The sequence below is a fragment of the Stegostoma tigrinum genome, chromosome 2, assembly GCF_030684315.1.
Source record: "Stegostoma tigrinum isolate sSteTig4 chromosome 2, sSteTig4.hap1, whole genome shotgun sequence".
Taxonomy (NCBI): domain Eukaryota; kingdom Metazoa; phylum Chordata; class Chondrichthyes; order Orectolobiformes; family Stegostomatidae; genus Stegostoma; species Stegostoma tigrinum.
In genome coordinates this window covers 106,953,091-106,980,844 of record NC_081355.1, presented here as the reverse complement: position 1 = coordinate 106,980,844, position 27,754 = coordinate 106,953,091, and the positions used below count along the sequence as shown (strand labels likewise).

The 27,754-nt window shown below is 42.9% G+C and overlaps 1 protein-coding gene across 4 annotated transcripts in view; it reads right to left on the bottom strand.

Annotated features, from left to right (window-relative positions):
• Positions 1-27,754, bottom strand: part of dnah5l (dynein, axonemal, heavy chain 5 like) — a 384,422-nt gene that overhangs the window by 213,522 nt on the left and 143,146 nt on the right. For all 4 annotated transcript variants that reach the window (XM_048552307.2, XM_048552297.2, XM_048552277.2 and 1 more), the window contains 4 exons: positions 27,306-27,417; positions 13,656-13,784; positions 8,184-8,383; positions 6,277-6,430 (listed from right to left, as the gene is read on the bottom strand). In XM_048552307.2, the coding sequence (XP_048408264.2) occupies positions 6,277-6,430; positions 8,184-8,383; positions 13,656-13,784; positions 27,306-27,417 (595 nt within the window). The remainder of the gene's footprint in view (positions 1-6,276; positions 6,431-8,183; positions 8,384-13,655; positions 13,785-27,305; positions 27,418-27,754) is intronic.

Here is a 27,754-nt window from a genome sequence, read left to right as displayed (position 1 = left end):
ATCTCAATTCTTATCTCTTCACTCTGAGGCTGTGCCCTTGGGTCCGAGTCTCTCCTACTAACGGAAACATCTTATCCACATCCAGACCTCTCAGTATTCCATAAATTTCAATCAGGTCCCTCTTCATCCTTCTAAACTCTATCAAGTACAGACCTAGAGGCCTCAACTGCTCCTCATATGACAAGCCCTTCATCCCAGGGTCATTCTTTTAAACCTTCTCTGGATGTCCTCCAATGCCAGCGCATCTTTCTTTGGATACAAAGCCCAAAACTGCTGACAATATTCCAAATGCAGTCTGACCAGAGCCTCATACAGCCATAACAGTACATCTTTGCTCTCGTATTCTAGCCCTCTTGAAATAAATGCTAACATTACTTTTGCCTTTTGACTGTGAACTGAAACTGCATGTTAACTTTCAGAGAATCCATAAGACCATAAGACATAGGAGTGGAAGTAAGGCCATTCGGCCCATCGAGTCCGCTCCGCCATTTAAATCATGGCTGATAGGCATTTCAACTCCACTTCCCTGCACTCACCTCGTAGCCCTTGATTCCTTGTGAGATCAAGAATTTATCAATCTCTGCCTTGAAGGCATTTAACGTCTCGGCCTCCACTGCACTCCGTGGCAATGAATTCAAAAAGCCCACCATTCTCTGACTGATGAAATGTCTCCCCATTTCCATTTTAAATTTACCCCCTCTAATTTTAAGGCTGTGCCCACGGGTCCTAGTCTCCCCGCCTAACGGAAACAACTTCCCAGCGTCCACCCCTTCTAAGCCATACATTATCTTGTAAGTTTCTATTAGATCTCCCCTCAACCTTCTAAACGCTAATGAATAAAATCCCAGGATACTTAGCCGTTCATTGTATGTTAAACCTACCATTCCAGGGATCATTCGTGTGAATCACTGCTGGACATGCTCCAGGGCTAGTATGTCCTTCCTGAGAAGTGGGGCCCAAAATTGGACACAGTATTCTAAATGGGGCCTAACTAGAACTTTATAAAGTCTCAGAAGCACATCACTGCTTTTATATTCCAACCCTCTTGAGATAAACGATAACATTACATTCACTTTCTTAATTACGGACTCTACCTGCAAGTTAACCTTTAGAGAATCCTGGACCAACACTCCCAGATCCCTTTGCACTTCTGATTTGCGAATTTTCTCACCGTTTAGAAAATAGTCCATGCCTGTATTCCTTTTTCCAAAGTGCAAAACCTCACATTTGCTCATGTTAAATTTCATCAGCCATTTCCTGGACCACTCTCCTAAACTGTCTAAATCTTTCTGCAGCCTCCCCACCTATCTTTGTATCATCGGCAAACTTCGCCAGAATGTCCCCAGTCCCTTCATCCCCATCATTAATATATAAAGTGAACAGCTGCGGCCCCAACACTGAACCCTGCAGGACACCACTCGTCACTGGTTGCGATTCCAAAAAAGAGCCTTTTATCCCAACTCTCTGCCTTCTGTCAGACAGCCAATCCTCAATCCAAGCCAGTAGCTCACCTTGAACACAATGGGCCCTCACCTTGCTCAGCAGCCTCCCGTGAGGCACCTTTTCAAAGGCCTTTTGGAAGTCTAGATAGATAACATCCACTGGGTTTCCCTGGCCTAACATACTTGTTACCTCTTCAAAGAATTCTAACAGGTTTGTCAGGCATGCCCTCCCTTTACTAAAACCATACAGAATCCATCTAAATCCTGAACTAGAACTCCTGAGTTCCTTTGTGTTTCAGATTTCTGAAGCCTTTCCCAGTTTAGAAAATAGTCTATTCTTTTACTCTTCCCACCAAAGTGCATAGCTTCATACTTTCCCACATTATATTACTTCTACCACTTCTTAGCCCATTTTCCTAGCCTGTCCAAGTCCTTTTGCAGCCTTCCCGCTTCCTCAATACCACCTGTCCTTCCACCTACCTTAGAAAACTTGGCAAGATGCCCTTAGTTCCTTCATCCAGATGGTTAATGTATAACATGAATAGTTGTGGTCCCAACATGGACACCTGCAAACTTCTACTATTCACCAGCTGCCATCCCGAAAAAGACCCTTTACTCTCTGCCTTCTGCCAGTCAGCCAATCCTCTATCCATGTCAGTACCTTGCCTCAACACCATGGACTCCTCTCTTATTTAGAAGTTTCCTGCGCAGCACCTTGACAAAAGCCTTCTGGAAATCCAAATAGATCAGATCTACTGGATTTCCTTTGTCTAACTTTCTCAATACTTCATCAAACAATTCTAACAGGTTTGTCAGGCATGATCTCCACCTGACAAAGCTGTGCTAATTCAGCCCTATTTTACCCCATACGTCCAAGTACTCCGTAATCTCAACCTGAATAATGGACGCTAAAATCTTACCAACAACTGAGGTCAGGCTAACCAGCCCATAGTTTCCTATCTTCTATCTCCCTCCTTTCTTAAACAGGGGTGTTGCATTAACCATTTTCCAGATTGCTGGGACCCTTCATGACTACAGTGATTCCTGAAAGATTGCTGTCATTTCCTCTACAATGTCCTTAGCTATCTCCTTCAGTACTCTACTTGATTTATCCAACTTCAGACATTCTAGATTCAGCAGTAACCTCTCCTCGGTGATGAACACTGAACTCACCTCTGCCCTGATACTGCTGAAATTCTGATCTGCGGCTGATGTCTTCCATTATGAAAACTGATGCAAAGCACTTATTTGGTTCCTCTGTCACTTCTTTGTTCCCCATGACTACTTCTGCAGCCTCATTTTCTGGTGGTCAATATCCACTCTTGCATCTCTCTCACCTTTTATATAACTAAAAAAAACTTGCAATCTTCTTTTATACTACTGGCTAGCATATCCTTACATTTCATCTTCTTCTATTTGTCCCTTTATAGTTATTCTCTGCTGGTTTCCAAAGGCTTCCCAATTCTCTGGCTTCCCACTAACTTTTACTACATCGTATTCTTTTACTTTTTTGAATGCTGTTCCCGATTTCCCTTGTCAGCCAGGATTGCCTCACCTTCTCCTTCATATGTTTCTTCTTTCTTGGGATGAAATTCTGCAGCGCCTCCTGAATTACCCCCAGAAACTCCTGCCATTGCTGCTCCACTGTCTTCCCTGATACGGGCCTTCCGTCTAAATCAATGCTGGCCAGCTCTTCCCTCACATCTTGCAACTCAACTGTAATACCATTACATCTGATTCCAACCTTTTCCTCTCAAACCCCAGGGTGAATTCTATCATACTACAGTCACTACTCCCTAGGAATTCATTCACATTAAGCTTCCTAATTAAGTCTGCCTCATTGCACATCACCAAATCCAGAACTGTCTGTTCGCTAGTGGGCTCTACCATAAGCTGCTCAAAAAAAGCTTCTCAGAATATTCCAAGATTTCCTTTTCTTGCAATCAACCACCAACCTGATTTTCACAATCCACCCGCATATTTAAGCCCCCCGCGCTTATTATAATAGTACCTTTTCTGCGTGCATTTTCTATCTTCTGATTTATTTTAGTCCCCACATCCTAACTACTGCTAGGAGGCCTGTACACAACTCCAATCAGGATCTGTTACTCTTTGCAGTTCCTCAATTCTACCCTCACAGATTCTACACCTTCCAACGCGATATCACTTCTTGCTACCAATTTCATTTCATTTCTTACTAACAAGACAGGCCTACTTCCTGCCCAACTGCTTACCTTTTCGATAGATCATTTATCCCAGGATATTTACTTCCCTGCCTTGATCCCTTGCAGCCACATCTCTAAGATACACACAACATTGGACCCACCAATTTCGATCTGTGCTACAAGTTCATTTACCTTGTTTTGTATACTGCACGCATTTAAGTACAACATCCTCAGTCCTGTGTGACCATCACCCTTCTCATAATTACTCCCTTATAGTTGACCTGAAATTAGATTCCTGGCCCTTTCTATACTTTCTGTTCTATCATTTGTTCTAGAAACTTTAATAACTTCTGTTGAGCCATCTCCTCCCTTCCAACATTTTCCATAATTTTCCATGCAACTAAACCCAGCCACACAGTTTAATTCAAAGCCTTATCCACAGCCCTACTTATGTGATTCACTAGGACTCTGGTCCCAGCATGATTCAGGTGGAGCCCATCTCATCAGAACAGCTCCGTCCTTCCCCAGTACTGGTCCCAATGTCCCATGAATTCAGACCCATTTCTCCCACACTGATCTTTGACGCACACGTTTATCTCTTTAATCTGTCAATTTGCTCATAGTTCCAAAACTATTCCAGAGATTATTACATTTTTGGTTCTGCTTTTTCATTTAACCCCTAGCTGTTCAAATTCCCACAACAGAACCTCTTTCTTCTTTCTACCTGTATCGTTGGTTTCTATGTGGACCATGATGCCTGGATCTTTCCCCTTCTATTCCATGTTTGTCTGCATCTTAGATGAGACATCTTGAACCCAGGCACTGGGCAGGCAACACAGCCTTCAGGACTCTCGATCCTAACCATTAAGAACAGTGTCTATTCCCCTGACTATACTATTCCCAATTACCACTACATTTCTCTTTTTTCCCACCTTTTGAATGGCTCCCGGTATTACAATGCAATGGTCAGTTTGCTCATCTCTCATCCACCTTGGGAGCAAGAATTGTAAACCTGTAAGACAAGCTCAAGGGCTGAGGCTCCTTCGGCGCTACCTCCTGGATCCCTCTACCTGTCTCCAACATGACAATCCTTGGCATGCAGAGTGTAGGGAGCATCAATTTCCCTTCAAATTATATTATTTTCCAAAAGATCCAAAATAAGGCAGTGTACCAAGCAAGCCTTTCTTGGCAGAAATAATTTAAGGAGGTAAACAGGTTATGGAGAGGGAAAAGTCAGTGATACAATTTATTTAGTTTTCTGAAAAGCATTTGATGCAGAGTCATTGGTCCTCAAGGCTGAAAGCGTTCTTGCACTGTCTGAAAAAAGAAGAGTTTGTTGACATGAAACTAGATCAGCATGAAAGTACTAATCCCTGTGATATCTCACTAGTTACATCATTCCATATGGATCTACTTCATTTTATACTATGGTGGAGTTGGCACTGACTCATAACAACCTCCTAGGGAAATACTGGCTTTGGTCCGTATCAATGCAAATCTTCCACAAATGTTATTCTTCTCCCTCTCAACCAGATCTACGTCCCCTGCTATGAAAACTAGGCCGAGTATTCTGTTGTTCCATTACCATTTCTCTATCCCTATCCCATGCTATTTACTTGCTGCTTCGTATTTCCCAGATTCCTTTCTCTGATATTGTCTCCCTTCCTCCCCTTTCCTCTTTCCCCAACCTGACTGGTTACTGGGAATAAATTGGATATTTAAATATGTTAAGTTGATGGAATTTCATTGGGGCCTCACCTGTATTCATCGACATAGCATCAAGGTCTGCGATACGAGTGGGAGTGTCTCTTTATGGGGCTCTCAGGTCAGGCTTCAAACCTCACCAGCCCTGGAGGCATGTTATACCATGACTAAGCAGGTTGAAATAAATAAATAGGAGCAGGCTTAAAGAGAGGTTTGTGGCTGAATGTGCAATTTTGCTCTCTGTAAAAATATTGTGAGTGTGTGAAGAATATGGACTCGAGCTTTATTCATCACAACATGGCTATCTGAACTCAAACACTGGTCTGAGTTCAGTCAGACCAATGATTTCTAACCTGTTTAACCTAAACATTGGGCTTGGCATTGACTTCCAAAATGGAACACCACAGGAACTCAACTGATTACTTTAAGTGGTATCAAACCTTGATCACATACTCAGATGAAAATTCACCTTCCTTGCCTTCAAAGAATTAAGTCAATCTGGCTCTCAGTCATTTCGTTAGTCTTGTTTGTTCATTGAGCTGCTGATACAAAGTGGTTCAGCAAACACATTGGAATGTAAATTTGTCTGCTTGCAGCATAACGTCAGAAGAAATGTAACCATAAATGAGTGTGATAGAGGAGCATTTAATTTATGTAGGCTAGAGGACCAATCAACTCTGACACAAAAAGGTGAAACTGGTTCCTAATTTACTGAGTTATTCATCTTAATCATACTATCAGAAGCAGCATAATCTAACATTTCACCATGGGCAGTTATAAGACTATTATTCACACAAGAGTAGAATAATTAATGCTAGTTATATATTTTCTTTTTTAAAAATAGTCAAACTTACTGAATCATTCCCTTTCAGGCAACAATTACAAAAACAACAGAACTGTAATTTGAAATGCATTTTAGAGAATTCTCAAAAGGAACGCATTTTACTTTCACAGATTATACAAACTTGTGGCAGCTGTTTTGCAATATCTCCACCAACAAACACGGCTTCCAGATAAATCCAAAGGTTCTGAACTGTGAGCCAGTTTTCAATTATTTCTGTGGTATTTGAGAGCTTATGCACCCACTGTTGAATAGTGGGCTTGAATGGTGCATTGTACCTGCCAACAAAATGACCATATCTTTGAAAAAGCTCATTTATGACAACATAGCACTTCCACATTAGCATGGCAATTTTTATCACCATTCAAATTTCTAATTGCTCAGTTATTGATCTCAAAAAATGACTAAATAAATCCTACCCATGTCTTTCAGAACTTTGAAAATTTCAGAAGAGACTTAATTTTGAAAATCAATTTTCAAAGTGTTTTGCTTCCCTGATTTCAACTAAATGTATAAAATATAGTTGTATAAAATTCAACACAACACCAGAATATAAAGGGGCTCAGGCTCTTAGCAATGTCCTAATTAAAGGATAGACAAGGAAATTGAAAAATCAGCTACTGACATCTGCAGTGACATAAAACAATTATGTTCAAATCTTTGACATTTGAATAAATAATAAAATCAGAAGTTTGGTTTGTATAGTGAATTCTTCAGCTACAATAACTACGTTTTAAAACATTTATTACACTTCCCTTCTAAAGCAAACAGCAGGAGGGTTATTAAAATATTTAATTACCCAAGGATAGGATTTACCAGTTTGCATTTCATTCTAAGAGTTTAAATAATATACTGTTGGATCTTTATTCTCATGGTTTAAGTCTGGTGAACCATTTTGCCAGCCGATTTGTGATTCTTCTGCAGATGTGCAATACATAGAGTTCCAGAAGACATTTGCCAAGGTGCCATATGAAAATAAAAATTCATAGTGTTGGGGTAACATGTTGGCATGGATAGTTAACAAGAAACAGAATTGACATAAATGGGTCATTTTCCAATTGGCAAAATATAATGAGTAGAGTGCCACAGCGAACAGCGTAGGGCCTTCTCTTTTGTAATTTATAAGAATGATTTGCATGAAGTATGGTAATAAATTAGCTGATGACAGAAGGAGAAGTAGGAAAGGAAGTTGTAAAGAGGACATAAGGGTATTAAGTGAGTGGGTAAAAATCAGGAAAATTGCGTATAATGTGGGAAAGGTGAAATTGTCCATTTCGTAAGAGATTAGACTGCTCTGAGATGGAAAGGTGTCTTTGTGCATGCAACACAAAGGGTTAATAATAATATATGGCATAATTAATAAAAGTATGTTACTATTTACTGCAAGGAAAATTCTATGAAAAAGTAAGATTATACCTTAGTTATACAGGGCACTGGTGAGAAACATACTGTAAGAAGTATCAGTCACCTTATTTAAAGAAAGATGTAAATGTGTTGGAAGCAGTTCAGAGAAGACATACCAGACAAATGCACAGATTGTGCAGGTTGACCGATGAAGAAAGGTTCGACAAGCTGTAGATTTGTATCCTTAGAGTTTAGAAACAGAACAGGCAACTTCGTTGAAACATATAAGATCCTGGGGGGGCGGAGGCGGGGTGTCTTGGTATGGTGCGTGTAGAATGAATGTTTTCTTTAGGAGGAGTATCTAGAAATAGGGGTGTGCATGGTGGGGAAGGGGTCACTGCTTCATTATATTTTAAGGCACTGATAAGGAAATCGGACCTGAGTGTGCAATTCTCTACCATAACTGGTAGAGGAGGTGGAATCTCTGAATAGAAGCAGATGAAATCTTGATAAGTAAACGAGTGAAGGGTTGTTGAGTAATCAGATCAGCCATGATATTATTTGAAAGGTGGAGCAGGTTTGAGGGCTGATTGCTTTACTCCAGTGCCTAATTTGTATATTTATAAATTCATGTATGATTCGATTCCATTATTTCGTGCATTACAAAAAAGTTTGTTATCCAGTTACCTGTTACTCATTAATGAACCAAGTATCATCAGACTGTCCTCCATTAGTGTAATGTTCTCTGTGGTATCTGATCCTTTGAGAAGTAACTCACCCCTCGCCTTGAATGAGGCAAAGGTGAGCACGTGACCGCTCCATTCATTAATAACAGCTTTCAGTTTTGCTTCAATGTCCTTTTCTTTCCCTGCACTAATACAAATGTCCTAGAAAAAACAAATTTTCTTTATTTAGTAGCTGGTACAATACACTGTCAGTCGGGGAATCAAGGGTTACAAGGAAAAGGCAGGAAAGTGGACATGAGGAACATCAGATCTGTGGTGATCTTATTAAATGGCACAGCAGACTTGAGGGACCAAATACCCTACTCACATTCCTTTTTCTTATGGTCTTATGGTTTCTAGTCTCCTCTTGACTTTCTCCTCCATGGAAAACAGTCTCAATTTCTCTAATCTTGCCGTGTAACTGAAGTCCTTCATCCCTGGAACTACTTACATGAATCTCTTCTGCACCCTATCTATTGATATTATAGTTTTCCAGAAGTGCAGTGTCTAGAGCTGTATATGATACCACAGTGAGGCCAAAACACTGCTCTATACCAGTTTTAACATTACTTTCTTGCTTTTGTACTCTATTGCCCTATTGATACAGATCAAGATGTTGTATGTTTTATTAATTGTGCTCTTTATCTGTCATACCACATTCAATATTGTTTGCACTTAAATACTGGGGTCTCTCTGCTCCTACAACCCCTTTAGAATTGTACCTTTTACTTTATATTTTCTCTCTACATTCTTTCTATCAAAGTGAATCATTTCATATGTCTCCACATTAAATCTCATCTGTCATTTCCTCATATTTCCATCAACCTCTCTATGTCCTTTTGAAGATTTACATTATTTGCCTCAAAGTTCACAATATTTCCAAATTTTGTATCATCCACAAAATTTGAAATTGCATCCTGTACACTAAGATTTAGATTGTTAATATATCAAGAAGAACAGGGGCCTACCACTGGCTTCTGGTAAATTACACCATAAACATTCCGCAAATCCAAAAAAAAATTTTACTTTTGGTTTTCCATCATGAAGCCAATTTTGTCTTTGCGTACACATTGTCCTTTTGTTCCAGGAGATATAAATTTGTTCACAAGTTTATTGTGCAGTACCTTATCAAATACCTTCTGGAAGTCCATTTGCACCATATCAACAGATAAGATCAACAACATTTTCTATTACCCCTTCAAAAAGCTCATACACGTGGGTTATACACAATCTACCCATAACAAACGCATACTGGCCTTCCTTAATTAACTTGCATTTGACCACATGACAAATTTGTTCAAAGTTATCATTGTTAAAAGCCTCCACATCATATAACTAACAGGCCTGTAGTTGCTGACTTAATTTATTTTGTGGGAGTCAAAAATGCAATTTTCCAATGGCTGGCTACTGTTTTGATATTAAATGCTCAGAACTATTCGGGGTGGGGGGGGGTTGGGGGGCGTGAGTTTTAACAGCTTTAATAGTCAAGAACCTCTTTTGCATTTATTAGAATGTCATGAGTACCAATCAAATGCCCATCCAGCTGGAACAGCATTCACAAGAATAATCCTGTCAGATGCAAGCAGGGAACACATGTTCAAAATCTGACTGCATGTATTAGCCATGTAGACTATGAGCCAGACTTCTTCCTCCTAGGTCTGGTGAATTCAAACTTGACATTTCTTTGTGCAAACTCTTTTAAGCATAAGGAGTAAAACACATCCCAGTCAACAAGCCTCTCCAGACTGGCTGATACTTGCATACCTAACTGTGGTAGGCAAGCTGCTCTTTACTCAAAGAGTGTTCAACTCAAAAGAGGGGCTTAACTCTAAAGACCCAGACAAAGGTGGGTTAGATAGCAAGGAATGGCAAGGAACTTAAAGGACGAGGTTGTTAGGGCCACTGAGAAAGACCCCTGAGGAATGATAGGAGGAAAGCAGGACGCAGCTGGGAGCAACGCAATGAAAGGGGCAAGAAGGATAAGGAAGGGTGGGAGCTGCCTATTAAGAATGAGCTCACAATGGAGAAATTTGGTGCATTGGGGAGGGTGAAAGAGCAGGTTGATTGAACAAGTCCTGGTGGGAGGATAGTTCAAAGGCTCGGCATGGAGATTTTTTATGAAAATGGGATTAAAGAGAACAACAAGAGTATAAAAGGAAATAATGAAAGCACTGGTAGTCACAGGGGGAAATTGATGAAGGTCAGAGGAGATGCCAGAGGAAAGGAGAAGACCATTAACAGTGATAATGAATGAGTGACAATGGGAACTGCAGATGCTGGAGAATCCAAGATAATAAAATGTGAGGCTGGATGAACACAGCAGGCCCAGCAGCATATCAGGAGCACAAAAGCCTTTCGGGCCTAGACCCTTCATGAAGGGTCTAGGCCCGAAACGTTAGCTTTTGTGCTCCTGAGACACTGCTGGGCCTGCTGTGTTCATCCAGCCTCACATTTTATTAACAGTGATAATGAATGCAGATCGAATGGCGTAGAGGTGCAATGATTTGACCTGGAGGACATGAGGGTATTATTGGCAGTGGGCAGGGGGTTGAGCTGACACAGGGACTATAATGAATCATGAGGGTGGAATGTGGGCAAGTGTTGTCACGGAGACAGTTTGGGGAGGTACAGGAGCCATGCAGCATGGGTAATATCTTTATTAACTACCTTTCCCAAGGACCAGAATCCAAACCTTTGTTCATTACTCCTCTGTAGGGCCATGAATTACAAATCATTCGGAAACTGGCTCTGTTTAAGATAAGAGATAGTAGGAACTGCAGATGCCGGAGAATCTGAGATAAAAAGGTGTAGAGCTGGATGAACACAGCAGGCCAAGCAGCATCAGAAGAGCAGGAGAGCTGACGCTTCTGAAGAAATCTTTCTGAAGAAGGGTCTAGGTCCAAAACATCAGCTTTCCTGCTCCTCTGATGCTGCTTGGCCTGCTGTGTTCATCCAGCTCTACACCTTGTCATCTCTGTTTAAGATAATGTCATGTTATATGAAGCAAGAACAGCAAAGAACTTGAAAATCAGAAACAGAACGCAACCTTTTTGTGACATAAAGGCAAGGAGGTTCTGTGTAGAGGAGAGGCAGCTATTGCATGTGCAACTGGCTCTGAACCGGGTAGGAAATACAAATCCTTCAAATAAAGCTGGCAGACCATATATGCAGGGTGCAGGCTAGCTAGCTGCCCATGTATCTGATGTCTGTGAAAATTTACTCTGGGAATGGCAGAGGGTACTCTGCAATTTCAGAATAGCTCCTAGTCATTCAGATTCCGTGAATATCAATCCCTTACATCAATGAATATTTCATACCTAGTCCGGCTTTTCTTTAAGCAAAATCTCTGTTATTGTCCCTACATCATTCTTCCACGTAGTTATCTGCAAATGGAACCCACCAATGTTATTTATCTCACTCTGTGCATTCCCATACGTGCACTATAATCCTAATTTAGACTTCATTACTTTCTCTGTTGTGTTGACCACTCCCAATATCGTGTTATTTCCTACTCTAGTACTATCGGCCTCAAAAATTCTTTACATCAGGTATGAACCTCCTGGTTCCTACATTCCTGTCAGGTGTCTATAAACCCGCCCCAATGCACCAGCAAGTTCATTCATAAGAAAACTGACTCAAGCTCAGTATAGATTCAAACCATTCAACCTTTACACATCCTATCACCTCTAAATGGATCTCAATACCTAAAGAACTCAAGACATAGCTCTTGCACCCTCTTTCCAGCATTCATCTGCTTTATACTTCTATTGTTATGTTCACTTCTGCATAATGCTAGGAGCCATTCAGAGATTACTATTTGTGAGATCTTACTTGCTAATTCCATGCCATTGTGGCATGGATTTGTGACTGACTACGCTCCTCAGATAATGTATGTTCATCAATATTCAGAACTGAGTACCAATTGGAGACTGAGATATTCTCAGGGTAATTCTGTTCTATCTACTGGGTCTGTCTTGACTATCTGATGATCATCCATTTTCTCTCTCTTTACTTACTCCATCTGTGAGGTGACACGTTCATAAACCTGCTTTCCATAAAGTTTTCAATCTAATTGAAAGTTTACTGGGCAACAAAGAAAGTTATTTCAGAGTACAACAGGATTTTGTTCAGATGGGCCAATGGGCAAAGGGATGGTAGATGGAATTTACATTAGATAAATGTGAGCTGCTGCATTTTGGAAAGGCAAATCAGGGCAAGACTTTTACACCTAATGATAAGGTCCTGGAGAGCACTGCTGAACAAAGACACCTTGGAGTGCAGGTTCATAATTCCTTGAAAGTGGAATTGTAGGTAGACAGCATAGTGAAGAAGGCATTTGGTACACTTGCCTTTACTGGGTCAATGCATTGAGTGTAGCAGTTGGGAGGTCAAGTTGCAGGTGTCCAGGACATTGGTTCTGCTACTTTTGGAATGCTGTGTGCAATGCTGGCCTCTTTGCTGTAGGAGGGATGTTGTAAAACTTGAAAGGGTTCAGGAAGGACTTACAAAGACATTGCCAGGGTTGGTGGATTTGAACTATAGGGAGAGGCTGAATAGGCTGGGGCTACTTTCCCTGGAGTGTCGGAGGCTGAGGGGTGACCTTCTAGAGGTCTATAAAATTGTGAGGGGCATGGATATGTTGAATAGACAAGGTCTTTTACTGGTTTGGGGGAGTCCAAAACTAAAGGGCATAAATTTAAGGTGAGAGGGGAAAGATTTAAAAGGGGCCAAAGGGGGCAACATTTTCACACAGCGGGTGGTGCATGTATAGAATGAGCTGACAGAGGAAGTAGTGGAAGCTGACACAATTACAAAATTTAAAAAGCATCTGGATGGGTATATGAATAGAAAGCGTTTAGAGGAATATGTGCTGGCAAATGGAATTAGGTTTATTTCAGATATCTGGACGGCGTGGATGTGTTGGACCAAACGGTCTGCTTCCGAACTGTGCAGCTCTCTGACTCTATGACTGTATGCTGGCTGTGCCACAGGGGTGACCTCTATTGGTTCAGTTCTACAACTCAAAGCTAGAACAGTTGATGTACATATGGTTATCCAGTACAGGGGAATGTAGTAATATCATTTTCTAATATGGAACAAAGGGACAAATTCATTAAAAATCTGAACAGTAAATTAAAGCAGATTTCACAGTGATGGCACTAACTCACACATGCTTAAGTTTTAAGTTTTACTACTTCTTAAACCAACACAACGATCAAGTCAAGCAAGATTATAGTTTGCCAAAATTAATGAATATATTAAATTTCAGCACATGTTGCTTGTGATGATCCTTTTAAACATTTGGGGACTGCAATTATATCAAGAGGCAAACCACTTTATCTAAATTTCCCTCTTCCCACAGTAGTATCTTCATCAGATTCACTTTATACCTGATTTTGAAAGAAGGGTAAAAGACATAAAATATGTATATTACCTCAATGTCCTCTTTATGTTTAAGCAATGGGGCTTCTGTAATATTTTTGAGAGTGAACTGGTCAGATTCAACATCAAAGGCATGGCCTGTAACCTGCGCAATCCTTTCCCAGTGTCTTGGCATCATAGCCTGTAGAACAAAAAAGTAATGAGTAATAAGCATTTGCTTTCCCGTAATAAAGGATAATTGTTGTTAAACCTTCTCAAACATTAATTTCATTTTTTAGTGCAAGTAATAGAATCTGATAGAGGCAAAAGATGAAGGCCATGATTAACACAATATGTAACAGAGATAAAATGCTGGAAATACTCAGTATGTCTGTATTATCTGCTGAGAGAGAAAGAGTTAATATTTCAGTTCTAAGAACTTTCTCCAGAACATTGTAAAATTAGAAATGTGGGATAACAAAGTGTGGAGCTGGATAGGGAGAGAGGGGGAGGCGGACCGAAGATGGAGAGAAAAGAAGATAGGTAGAGAGGAGAGTAGGTGAGGAGGTAGGGAGGCGATAAGTCAGTCCAGGGAAGACGGACAGGTCAAGGAGGTGGGATGAGGTCGTAGGTAGGAAATGGAGGTGCGGCTTGAGGTGGGAGGAAGGGATGGGTGAGAGGAAGAACAGGTTAGGGAAGCGGAGACAGGTTGGGCTGGTTTTGGGATGCAGTGGGGGAAGGGGAGATTTTGAAGCTTGTGTAATCATAACCAGCCCAGCTCGTCTCCTCCCCCCACTGCATCCCAAAACCAGCCCAGCCTGTCTCCGCTTCCCTAACCTGTTCTTCTTCTCAGCCATCCCTTCCTCCCACCTCGAGCTGCACCTCCATTTCCTACCTACGACCTCATCCCGCCTCCTTGACCTGTCCGTCTTCCCTGGACTGACCTATCCCCTCCCTACCTCCTCACCTATACTCTCCTCTCTACCTATCTTCTTTTCTCTCCATCATCGGTCCGCCTCCCCCTCTCTCCCTATTTATTTCAGCTCCCTCTCCCCATCCCCCTCTCTGATGAAGGGTCTAGGCCTGAAATGTCAGCTTTTGTGCTCCTGAGATGCTGTTTGGCCTGCTGTGTTCATCCAGCTCCACACTTTGTTATCTTGGATTCTCCAGCATCTGCAGTTCCCATTATCACTGATACAAAATTAGAAATGTAATGGGTTTACAGCAAGTGAAAAGGGTGAGGAGAAGGGAAAGTCAGTAAGAGTGTGAAGAAAAGAGGAGATTAAATGACAAATATTTCAAGATGATGACAAATGCTCTGTCAGAGTGAACAAAGAACATAGAACAGTACAGCACAGTACAGGCCCTTCAGCCCACAATGTTGTGCCGATCTATTATCCTACTAAGATCAATCAACCCTGCATACACTACATTTTACTATCCTCCATGTGCTTATCCAAGAGTTGTTTGAAAGTCTCTAAAGTTTATGACTCCACTACCACTGCTGGCAGCGCATTTCACACTCTCCGTGTGAAAAACCTATTTCTGACATCTCTCCTGTACCTTCCTCCAATCACCTTAAAATTAGAATAGTCATTTTCACCCTGGGAAAAGTCTCTGACTAGCCACTCTACCAATGTCTCTCATCACCCTGTACACCTCTATCAAGTCACCTCTCATCATTCATCACTCCAGTGAAAACAGCCCTAGCTCCCTCAACCTTTCCTCTTAAGACCTGTCCTCCAGTCCAGACAGCATCCTGGTAAATTTTCTCTTCACCCTTTCTAAAGCTTTCACATCTTTCCTGTAATGAGGCAATCAGAACTAAACACAATATTCCACATGTGGTCAAACCAGAGTTTTATAGAGCTGCAGCATAACCTCACAGCTCTTAAACTCAAATCCCTCGCCAATGAAAGCCAACACACCAAACACCTTCTTTACAACCCCACCAGCTTGGGTCGCAACTTTGAGGGATCTATGGACGTGGACCCCAAGATCCCTCTGTTCCTCCATACTGCAACAATCCTGCCATTAACCCTGTATTCTGCATTCAAATTTGACCATCCAAACTGAATCACTTCATACTTTTCTGGGTTGAATTCCATCTGCCAATTCTTTGCCCAGCTCTGCCTTCTGTCAATGTCCCGTTGCAACCTACAACAGCCCACTATGCTGTCCACAACTCCACCAACGTTCGTATCATCGGCAGATTCACTAATCCCCCCTTCCACTACCTCATCCAAGTTATTTATAAAGATTGTTACGTACTATCTGCATCAGGGGTTAAGGATATTAATCTGGAGTAGCATCACCATGTGGTTTCCCTCTTGATGGTGCTGCACTGCAACACATCAACTGCAGTGATTGTCTTTAACTGGTTGGAAATTGAACCTGGCATCTCAATCCAACTATGGAGTACTGACAAGTTTAAAAGAAATGGAGGAAATTAGGTTACAGCAATGAAACCCCAAAATGTGATACCGTTCCTCAGAAATACAAAACTTCACATTTGAAAATTGGCTTAATGTATTCCGAAAACCAGTTAACATCACAAACCCAATGCCTGAATGGTACAGGATAGCAAGAGTCAGTATGAACAACCATTAGGAAGGTATCACAAGTGACAAAAACAAAACAAGTATTGAAAATTAAGCCCTTGTGCTGATTCTTTTCATTTCACTTTCCAATGGGAAACTCTCAACACATCTCAGGTAGAGTAGACATTGGAGTGATAATCAGCTTCAGAAGTCGTTGGCGACTAAAGGAAATCAACCTGATCACTATCCTGTAATTAATCCTGTGTTTCTCACAGACAGAGACACAATCACACGTCAGTCAAAGTCAAACTAATTGTTAAAACAATCTAAGGCTAGACTCCCTTCCCCAACTCAATGTCCATTAAAAGTCTCAAGCAACTCAGTCCTATTATCAGATCTAGCTTTGGCATGGCCTTGTGTACTTGGAGGATGCTTCTGAACTCTCTGGTGATAAATCCTAAATCAGAAATCCAAGACTTGCTGGTAGCAGCAACCTCAGATGTATTCCAATAAGTTTCTAAGGGGATTCAACTTTCGAAGGTGGCTCCAAATTACACACTTCGAACTGAAAACTCTCCGACACTCCTACTTAAGGTTTCTGTGATGGCTTTTCTTTGTATCTCTACATAAAAATTACAGCAAGAAATATTCCAAGCAGTGCAGTGTGCTGTGGCTTTTACCTCCAGCAAAGTATTTGCATCTAGTGTGTTAATACATATATTAGCACCTGGAAGGTAAGAAATAGACATGGGTAATGTCATACCTAAAGATTCAATAGATGTTCACTAAAGGTCTTGATAAAGATTCTTGTGGTACAATAGCAGTTTCCCTACGTCTGAGCCTAGAGTCATAGGTTCAAGTCCCATCTGCTCCAAAGGTGTACAATAACATCCTGAACAGATTGGTTAAAAAATAGTTCATATACAAAAATTAGTCACAGGAGATTCATTGTCAGGGCTAATATTAACCAATCCTGATTCATCCATGTGTTAACTGCCTTGTGATTTCAATAGCTATGTCCCCCTGGTACAACATTCACCCTGGTGTACTGCTTTTGGGATTAGAGCTTATTTGGCTTTCAAAATGACTTGCTTGATTCATCTCTAAATGGCCAAAATGAACAAATGTTCTCTGGGATAGTATCCTCAAGGCCCTCCGCTTCTTCCTGTCCCGCAGGCCCGACCAGTCCCCCTCCACCGACACCCTCATCCGCCTGGCCGAACTCGTCCTCACCCTTCACAACTTCTCTTTTGACTCCTCCCACTTCCTACAGACTAAGGGGGTGGCCATGGGCACCCGCATGGGCCCCAGCTATGCCTGCCTCTTTGTAGGTTACGTGGAACAGTCCCTCTTCCGCACCTACACAGGCCCCAAACCCCACCTCTTCCTCTGGTACATTGATGAATGTATCGGCGCCGCCTCTTGCTCCCCAGAGGAGCTCGAACAGTTCATCCACTTCACCTACACCTTCCACCCCAACCTTCAGTTCACCTGGGCCATCTCCAGCACATCCCTCACCTTCCTGGACCTCTCAGTCTCCATCTCAGGCAACCAGCTTGTAACTGATGTCCATTTCAAGCCCACCGACTCCCACAGCTACCTAGAATACACCTCCTCCCACCCACCCTCCTGCAAAAATTCCATCCCCTATTCCCAATTCCTCCGCCTCCGCCGCATCTGCTCCCACGATAAGACATTCCACTCCCGCACATCCCAGATGTCCAAGTTCTTCAAGGACCGCAACTTTCCCCCCACAGTGATCGAGAACGCCCTTGACCGCGTCTCCTGTATTTCCCGCAACACATCCCTCACACCCCGCCCCCGCCACAACCGCCCTCAGAGGATCCCCCTCATTCTCACACACCACCCCACCAACCTCCGGATACTACGCATCATCCTCCAACACTTCCGCCATCTACAATCCGACCCCACCACCCAAGACATTTTTTCATCCCCACCCCTGTCTGCTTTCCGGAGAGACCACTCTCTCCGTGACTCCCTTGTTCGCTCCACACTGCCCTCCAACCCCACCACACCCGGCACCTTCCCCTGCAACCGCACGAAATGCAACACTTGCCCACACACCTCCTCCCTCACCCCTATCCCAGGCCCCAGGATGACATTCCACATTAAGCAGAGGCTCACCTGCACATCTGCCAATGTGGTATACTGCATCCACTGTACCCGGTGTGGCTTCCTCTACATTGGGGAAACCAAGCGGAGGCTTGGAGACCGCTTTGCAGAACACCTCCGCTCAGTTCGCAACAAACAACTGCACCTCCCAGTCGCAAACCATTTCCACTCCCCCTCCCATTCTTTAGATGACATGTCCATCATGGGCCTCCTGCACTGCCACAATGATGCCACCCGAAGGTTGCAGGAACAGCAACTCATATTCCGCCTGGGAACCCTGCAGCCTAATGGTATCAATGTGGACTTCACCAGTTTCAAAATCTCCCCTTCCCCAACCGCATCCCTAAACCAGCCCAGTTCGTCCCCTCCCCCCACTGCACCACACAACCAGCCCAGCTCTTCCCCTCCACCCACTGTATCCCAAAATCAGTCCAACCTGTCTCTGCCTCCCTAACCTGTTCTTCCTTTCACCCATCCCTTCCTCCCACCCCAAGCCGCACCCCCATCTACCTACTAACCTCATCCCACCTCCTTGACCTGTCCATCTTCCCTGGACTGACCTATCCCCTCCCTACCTCCCCACCTATACTTTCTCCACCTATCTTCTTTTCTCTCCATCTTCGGTCCGCCTCCCCCTCTCTCCCTATTTATTCCAGAACCCTCACCCCATCCCCCTCTCTGATGAAGGGTCTAGGCCCGAAACGTCAGCTTTTGTGCTCCTGAGATGCCGCTTGGCCTGCCGTGTTCATCCAGCCTCACATTTTATTATCTTAAATGTTCTCAGGTTCTTCCTTAAAAAGTATAAACAATCTCTGCTTTTTTGTGACACTTACAGTGGTTCATCTTCTGCATTTGCCAATTGCATTTATGTACATTGATTCTGGTCAAAGTGTAATAGATTCATTTTGAAAATGTCTTCAATTTCATCCAATTTAATTGTGTCATGCATGGTCTGTTCTGCCACAGTGAGTGTGAAGTTGTGATTATACAAGATGTGGAGGTGCCAGTGTTGGGCTGGGGTGAACAAGGTCAGAAAATCACACAAAACTAGGTTAAGTCCAACAGATTTATTTGAAAACGCAAGCTTTCAGAGCTTTGGTCCTTCTTCAGGTGTTAGTGAGAGAGGTAGTATCAGATACAGAATTTATAAGTAAATGATAAAAGGGTCACACCACTGATGAGGATGTACTAAATAAACCTATGATGCTGTTAAAACTTTAATCAGTCAGAAGGTTTTAATTGATTAATATGTATGTGTACATCCCTGAATTCCTTTGAAGTCACTGTCCTGAGAGAACTGAAGGTTTTATAATAGTGTACATACTCTAGATTCATCAGTAGCGTGCAAGACTGTTAAAGCTTGTGTTTTCAAATAAATCTGTTGGAATATAACCTGGCGTCATGAGATTTCTGACATTATACAAGATGCCACTGGTGGTCCTGTCAGTACGAGTAAAAGATAGTCTTACATATTGGCACTGCAGTGTGATTGTGCCAATGTACAGAATTGGTGATCCATTATACACTGTGAGATGGCCTCCTATTTGTCCCTACTCATTGCTTTCTCTTTGTTAAGAAATCCTTGATTCATGCTAATAATCATCAGCCCTTATCTTGAGTACTGCTGTGATTGCTGAGTCCAGAAAGTCTCAATAATCAGCACCTACACTCAAAGTAAGGCAAATGAGGACACTGGGTGTGGTCACAGATTTAAATTGGCATAAAACAGCCGAAAATGGGATTGGCAGTGATATATAGCTGAGGTTCACAGCCAGAATTGTGGTCTCCATACAGAGTTACTGGATAAGATAATGAAAGATCCCATGGGAATCATAATAGGGTCCCAGTGCGAAGAAAAGACGGCGGAATTTAATCAGATCTCTGCAGACAGGCAGCTCTAAACACAAAAGCATTTTGATAAAGAATACCCTTGAAAGAATAAAGAGATACTTAGACAATAAAGAAAATTCCTGCTGTATCAACTGGGACAGAAACAGCAAATGGTGTAAACATAATCTCTAAAAGAGCATTATAGCATGGTAGAAGGTAGAGGAAGGTCATAAACCACAGCCATTGTGACTGTGGTGAAATAAACAATTGAAACTTTACAGGCCAGCAAACAGCGTAGTACAGCCGTAGATAAAGAGGTCCAAAGACCAAGGGAAAGATGACAAAGACAAATTATAAGATAAGAGTGGCAGTGAGGTTATGTCCTGTTCTACCTCGAGAATCCAAATAAGTTTCTTTAAATGACTTGGTAAAGTTGTGCAAGTGATTGTATTTCACCCTCATCAGTGAAATTCAAATAGATGCTGTCTTATTTAGTAAAGAGGTTTTGTTTAGGATAGAAACAGTAAGGTATCCACAAATTAACGTTCTGGTTTACAACCAATTTACAACATGCCAATAGCTGAGGTTGTAAATTGCAGCTGCAAGACAGAGAGATTGTATGTTTGATCCCTCAGGATCAAGTTAGACAGAAGCTGCTCCCAGTTTAGTTCGCCTTGTTAAAGAACAATAACATTAACTGTGACTATGTAACTTCATATTGGAAATAAAATTGCAAATTTTATAGCAATTGGTAGAAATTAGCATCCTTTTGTATCATTTATAATAAGGTTAGTAGGGAATATAAATTGCAATATGGAATTTGGAAGCGTTTTTAGTGATAAGTAAGTATCCAATTTATTGGCAATTAATGTGCTGCAGCTGACAAATGTCTGGGAAGGAGTCTAACTGTCAGATGCAAAGACAGATGATAAAGATAACAGGTAAATATCACAAGATAATAAAATGTGAGGCTGGATGAACACAGCAGGCCAAGCAGCATCTCAGGAGCACAAAAGCTGACGTTTCGGGCCTAGACCCTTCATCAGAGAGGGGGATGGGGAGAGGGAACTGGAATAAATAGGGAGAGAGGGGGAGGCGGACCGAAGATGGAGAGTAAAGAAGATAGGTGGAGAGAGTATAGGTGGGGAGGTAGGGAGGGGATAGGTCAGTCCAGGGAAGGCGGACAGGTCAAGGAGGTGGGATGAGGTTGGTAGGTAGATGGGGGTGTGGCTTGGGGTGGGAGGAAGGGATGGGTGAGAGGAAGAACCGGTTAGGGAGGCAGAGACAGGTTGGACTGGTTTTGGGATGCAGTGGGTGGGGGGGGGGAAGAGCTGGGCTGGTTGTGTGGTGCAGTGGGGGGAGGGGACGAACTGGGCAGGTTTAGGGATGCAGTAGGGGAAGGGGAGATTTTGAAACTGGTGAAGTCCACATTGATACCATTAGGCTGCAGGGTTCCCAAGCGGAATATGAGTTGTTGTTCCTGCAACCTTCGGGTGGCATCATTGTGGCAGTGCAGGAGGTCCATGATGGACATGTCATCTAGAGAATGGGAGGGGGAGTGGAAATGGTTTGCGACTGGGAGGTGCAGTTGTTTGTTGCGAACTGAGCGGAGGTGTTCTGCAAAGCGGTCTCCAAGCCTCTGCTTGGTTTCCCCAATGTAGAGGAAGCCACACCGGGTACAGTGGATGCAGTATACCACATTGGCAGATGTGCAGGTGAACCTCTGCTTAATGTGGAATGTCATCCTGGGGCCTGGGATAGGGGTGAGGGAGGAGGTGTGTGGGCAAGTGTAGCATTTCCTGCGGTTGCAGGGGAAGGTGCCGGGTGTGGTGGGGTTGGAGGGCAGTGTGGAGCGAACAAGGGAGTCACGGAGAGAGTGGTCTCTCCGGAAAGCAGACAGGGGTGAGGATGGAAAAATGTCTTGGGTGGTGGGGTCGGATTGTAGATGGCGGAAGTGTCGGAGGATGATGCGTTGTATCCGGAGGTTGGTAGGGTGGTGTGTGAGAACGAGGGGGATCCTCTGAGGGCGGTTGTGGCGGGGGGCGGGGTGTGAGGGATGTGTTGCGGGAAATACGGGAGACGCGGTCAAGGGCGTTCTCGATCACTGTGGGGGGAAAGTTGCGGTCCTTGAAGAACTTGGACATCTGGGATGTGCGGGAGTGGAATGTCTTATCGTGGGAATGGATGCGGCGGAGGCGGAAGAATTGGGAATAGGGGGTGGAATTTTTGCAGGAGGGTGGGTGGGAGGAGGTGTATTCTAGGTAGCTGTGGGAGTCGGTGGGCTTGAAATGGACATCAGTTACAAGCTGGTTGCCTGAGATGGAGACTGAGAGGTCCAGGAAGGTGAGGGATGTGCTGGAGATGGCCCAGGTGAACTGAAGGTTGGGGTGGAAGGTGTTGGTGAAGTGGATGAACTGTTCGAGCTCCTCTGGGGAGCAAAAGGCGGCGCCGATACAGTCATCAATGTACCGGAGGAAGAGGTGGGGTTTGGGGCCTGTGTAGGTGCGGAAGAGGGACTGTTCCACGTAGCCTACAAAGAGGCAGGCATAGCTGGGGCCCATGCGGGTGCCCATGGCCACCCCCTTAGTCTGTAGGAAGTGGGAGGAGTCAAAAGAGAAGTTGTTGAGTGTGAGGACGAGTTCAGCTAGGCGGATGAGAGTGTCGGTGGAGGGGGACTGGTCGGGCCTGCGGGACAGGAAGAAGCGGAGGGCCTTGAGGCCATCTCCATGCGGAATGCAGGTGTCCAGGGACTGGACGTCCATGGTGAATATGAGGTGTTGAGGGCCAGGGAATTGGAAGTCCTGGAGGAGGCGGAGGGCGTGGGTGGTGTCACAGACGTAGGTGGGGAGTTACTGGACCAAAGGGGAGAAAATGGAGTCCAGATAGGTGGAGATGAGTTCGGTGGGGCAGGAGCAGGCTGAGACGATGGGTCGACCAGGGCAGACAGGTTTGTGGATTTTGGGACGGAGATAGAAACAGGCCGTGCGGGGTTGGGGAACAATGAGGTTGGAGGCTGTGGGTGGGAGGTCCCCTGAGGTGATGAGGTCGTGAATGGTGTTGGAGATGATGGTTTGGTGCTCGGGTGTGGGGTCATGATCGAGGGGTAAATATCACAAGATAGATTTGTCCATCATTGATTGTGTGTATACAGGATCGGATGTATAGATTAGGGGGATGTGGCCATTCATGACATCAATGTTGCATGTAATTATTGTAACGTAAAATGTATAAAATGTTGTGCTTGAGGGAATCAGACTCTGCTAGAAAGGGACTTCTCCCACATGGCGTTGGTGAGGAGCTCCAAATAAAAGTTAACTTTCTCTACTAAACACAAGACTCAAGTCTCTTAGAACTTTAATAAGTTCTACAGTGTGGAAGCAGGCAATTCGGCCCATCAAGACCATGCCGAACTTCCAAAGAGCATCCCACCCAACTCATCCTATCCTTGTAACCTTGCATTTCTCTTGGCTAATACACCTCACATACACATCCCTGAAGACTATGGACAATTTAGCATGGCCAATCCACCTAATCTGCACATGTTTGTAATGTGAGAGGAAACCAGAACACCCAGAAAAAACACACACAGACATGGAAAGAACGTGCAAAATCCACACAGACAGCCACGCAAGGCTTGAATCAAGCCTGGGTCCCTGGCACTACGAGGCAGTTGTGCTAACTACTGCGTCACTGTGCTACCTTCACCTTTCTTAGATATCTCCCTCCAACACTGGTGTTAGGCTGTAAGGAGTAGGGTGAAGAAAGTGAAGTGTCAGTGCCATGTCACCACAAAGGGAACAATGAACACTAGATCTACTCTTTGCGCTATGAAACATCCATAATCGAAGCAACAACCATGGAACTCACTGACGAACCACTGAGTTTCCATAAGTCGTCTCCACGTGTGGCACATGTTCCCAAACATGGTCACATGGCATGAAGTGTCAGAGAAATCTTCAAGTGTGCCATGCTTCCTCTGCCACGTTGCCAGCTTCCCCACCTTTCAACCTATCACCAAAAAATCCAGAAAATTCCTATGAATGAAAACCAAGGAGATAATATTTATGTCAGAGATAATGGGAACTGCAGATGCTAGAGAATCCAAGATAATAAAGCGTGGGGCTGGATGAACACAGCAGGCCAAGCAGCGTCTTAGGAGCACATGGTTTCACCAGCTTCAAAATCTCCCCTCCCCCCACTGCATCCCAAAACCAGCCCAGCTCGTCCCGCCCCCTAACCTGTTCTTCCTCTCACCTATCCCCTCCTCCCACCTCAAGCCGCACCTCCATTTCCTACCTACTAAACTCATCCCACCCCCTTGACCTGTCCGTCCTCCCCAGACTGACCTATCCCCTCCCTACCTCCCCACCCATACTGTCCTCTGCACCTATCTTCTCCTCTATCTATCTTCAGTCTGCCTCCCCCCCTCCCTATTTATTTCAGATAATATTTATGTGCCTGCTATTGTCCAATTTTGAATAAAATTAGTAAAAGCCTGGCAACAAACGTTGCTGCTATCTTACTCAGAGAATGATGGGGTGGCACGGTGGCTCAGCGGTTTGCCCTACAGCCTCACAACGTCAGGGACCTGGGTTTGATTCCACTGCCAGGCAACTGTTTATGTAAGTTTGTACATTCCCCCCGTATCTGTGTGGGTTTCCTCACACTGTCCAAAGATGCGCAGGCTAGGTGGATCGGTCATGCTAAATAGCCCGTAGTATTCAGGGATGTGTAGATTAGGTGGGTTATGGGGGGTGGGTCTGGATGGGATGCTCTGAGGTTCAGTGTGGTCTTGTTGGGCCAAAGGATCTGTTTCCACATTGTAGGGATCTATGTGAGTGACAAAACATTCTGTAAAATCAGAGAATAAATGTGTTTTCTTCTTTTAAAAACAAGTTATGAATCCTTGAGGAGCTTCGAGTATTCTGAACAGACATAGTTTAAGAAATTACAATCCATAGCCAAACACCTACAAATTTGACTTTTTGTCAACTAAGTAGTGAAAGGGAACTGCTCGTTTCCCTTCTAATAAATTGTAGTGATTAGAGTCGTTAACAATGTAAAACTGGATAAAGAATTACAAACTCTGAGATGACAAAGTGTGGAGCTGGATGAACACAGCAGGCCAAGCAGCATCTTAGGAGCACAAAAGCTGACGTTTCAGGCCTAGACCCTTCACCAGAAACCTCTTAAGGAATCTGTAAAAGTAATACTGCCCCAAGCTACAAATTCAGTGGCAAGTAGTAAACAAATGAAGTGAATGAGACATTTTGGTGATTATGCACAGCTGAAGGCTGAATGAAATTCGAATCCCCTTACGCTAATTTCATCAAGCCAGTGAAGTTAAGAACTTTTTCAATTTGGCTTGAATGACAGAAGATTCTGTCACATTAACAACACTGGAAAAGTAGTTAAAAGCACAACTTCTTAGGAAGATTGAAAAAGAATGGCTTCTAAATGGTGAGGTATTACGGATATGTATTGTATTTGGTATGTATGTTCTTTTGGCCGCTTTGCACGCAGTCTGTGCTTCTTATTCTCCTATGCAACCATCTGAGATGCTAAACTTTATGTACATTCACCAGCAAATATCACCACTTTAGATCCTGTGATAGAAGAAAGTATTTTTTCCTGAAGAAGGGTCCCAACCCGAAGTGTCAACTTTCCTGCTCCTCTGATGCTGCCTGGCCTGCTCTGTAACTCCAGCTCTATACTGTGCTATCTCTGACTCCAACATCTGCAGTTCTTACTATCTCTGAGAAAGAAGTTTAGACTTTTTTTCCACACCTTTACATCATTGCCAGTTAAAAAGTTACAAAGATAAACAAAAAACACAGATTTTTTGTAAAGCTACGCTCATCTTTTAAGTAGAAAGACATTCATTCTAAGGACAACTACATCATGTTCAACAATATTCCAGCTACCTAAATAGTTTTGAGTTCCTTGAGTGCTATTTTTATGTGATACTACCTGAGATAGAAGTTACAATAGTTCTAAAACAGTACAGAGGCTGCTGAAAGCTCATACCTCAAACCAGCTGTATTTCTGAAATAGGAGGCGCATCAAGCCTCTAAGGCAAGGAAGGTCAGAACTACAGACACAATGGCCTTAAAGCTACTACACTGGCAAGATAGTGATACTTTCAACCATTCTTTCCAGTATATAGGAACTGAGCAAAGGCTTAGAGATACCATTGATCCTGGTCATTACAATAATTCCATCCAGATCTGAGAAGCCCTGTGGAGGTGTAATATTTAGATTGACCGCTTAATTCTACACAACGGTAATATAACCCCTGCTGATCAATATATTAAATCCTTTGAAATTACTGAAAGAGATCAGCCATTTGTTCAAGTTGTGAAGCTGCCAAACTAGTGTGTAAGTTGACATTCAATGAAATGAGAAAAGTAAATGGAATAAATGACTCAATAAGATCTGAATTTCAACATTGTTGAATGCGTTAAACCTCTTTTTATAGTAGATATTATTCCTTAATACTTTCAAAGATCTTCTCATTTCCAATAATGTTGGTTGAATTAATGGTCACTTGTCCTTGGAGAACAAAGCATCATCAATTACTACATAAGAAGCATATTTAACATATCATATAGTATTTCAACACCCGTTGTAACATAACTATTAAAAGGATCCTCACCCCAGAACAGGTAATTCCCTTGGTTCTGTAATATTTGAGCTTGTGTCAACTACATTGTGTTCAGAAGATGGCCCAAGTCCAGCAAAATTATATCTGAAATCGATGGCCCTACAATGGAGATTCCAACACTGGGACTTGCACCCTACACCTTCATCAAATACCCTTATCAACAATAGGAATGGGAGCAGGAATCCCAGAATTGGGCTCCATCAGACATTCTTAAAGCCCACCTGACACAGGGTGATCTCACACCAGAAGGGAAAATCCAACCCAATGGTTTCAGCCTTCTGAATAGTTAGCTGCAGGAAATATTTGATTATGTTGTAGTGTTTGTTGGGCATGCAGTGTGACAAAGCAAACAAATACCGGAAATGCTGGAGAAATTCAACAGATCTGGCATCATCTGTCCAAAGAGGATCAGAGTTAATGTGATGAGCCCAAAATGACTTTTTTTCAGTATCATGTTCAAATACTTGCAATACGACAGTTGAACACTTGTTGAGTTTTACCATTTAAACTGAACCACTGCTCTTTTATTCAAATTTAGGATGGAGCATTTACTCACTTTGTTTGCCATCATTTCAAGCAATGGACAAGTTTCACTGAAATCATCTATTGTCTTTTTCAAGTCATTAAAAGCTTGCCATTCCTTCAAGGCTTTGGGTAATTTCCGTATTCTATATGAATAAAATAAATAAATTATTTTAAAAATCTAGCAAACAAGATGCTAAGATGAATATTATAGAATATTATATTTGCATATGAAAAATATCATTTTATGAAATGTTAAAATATTCTTAGAAATTGTGAAATGAAATATGTTTTAAATATAACAAATTGCACCACTTATTTCCTATTTTAATTTTCAGTTTTTGAAAGGTCAAATGGTACAGCAATTATCATGGGGGATTTTAATCTACATATCGATTGGTCAAACCAGGTCGGTCATGGCAGTCTTGAGAAGAGGTTCATAGAATGCATCTGCGATAATTTCCTTGAACAATATGGAATGTA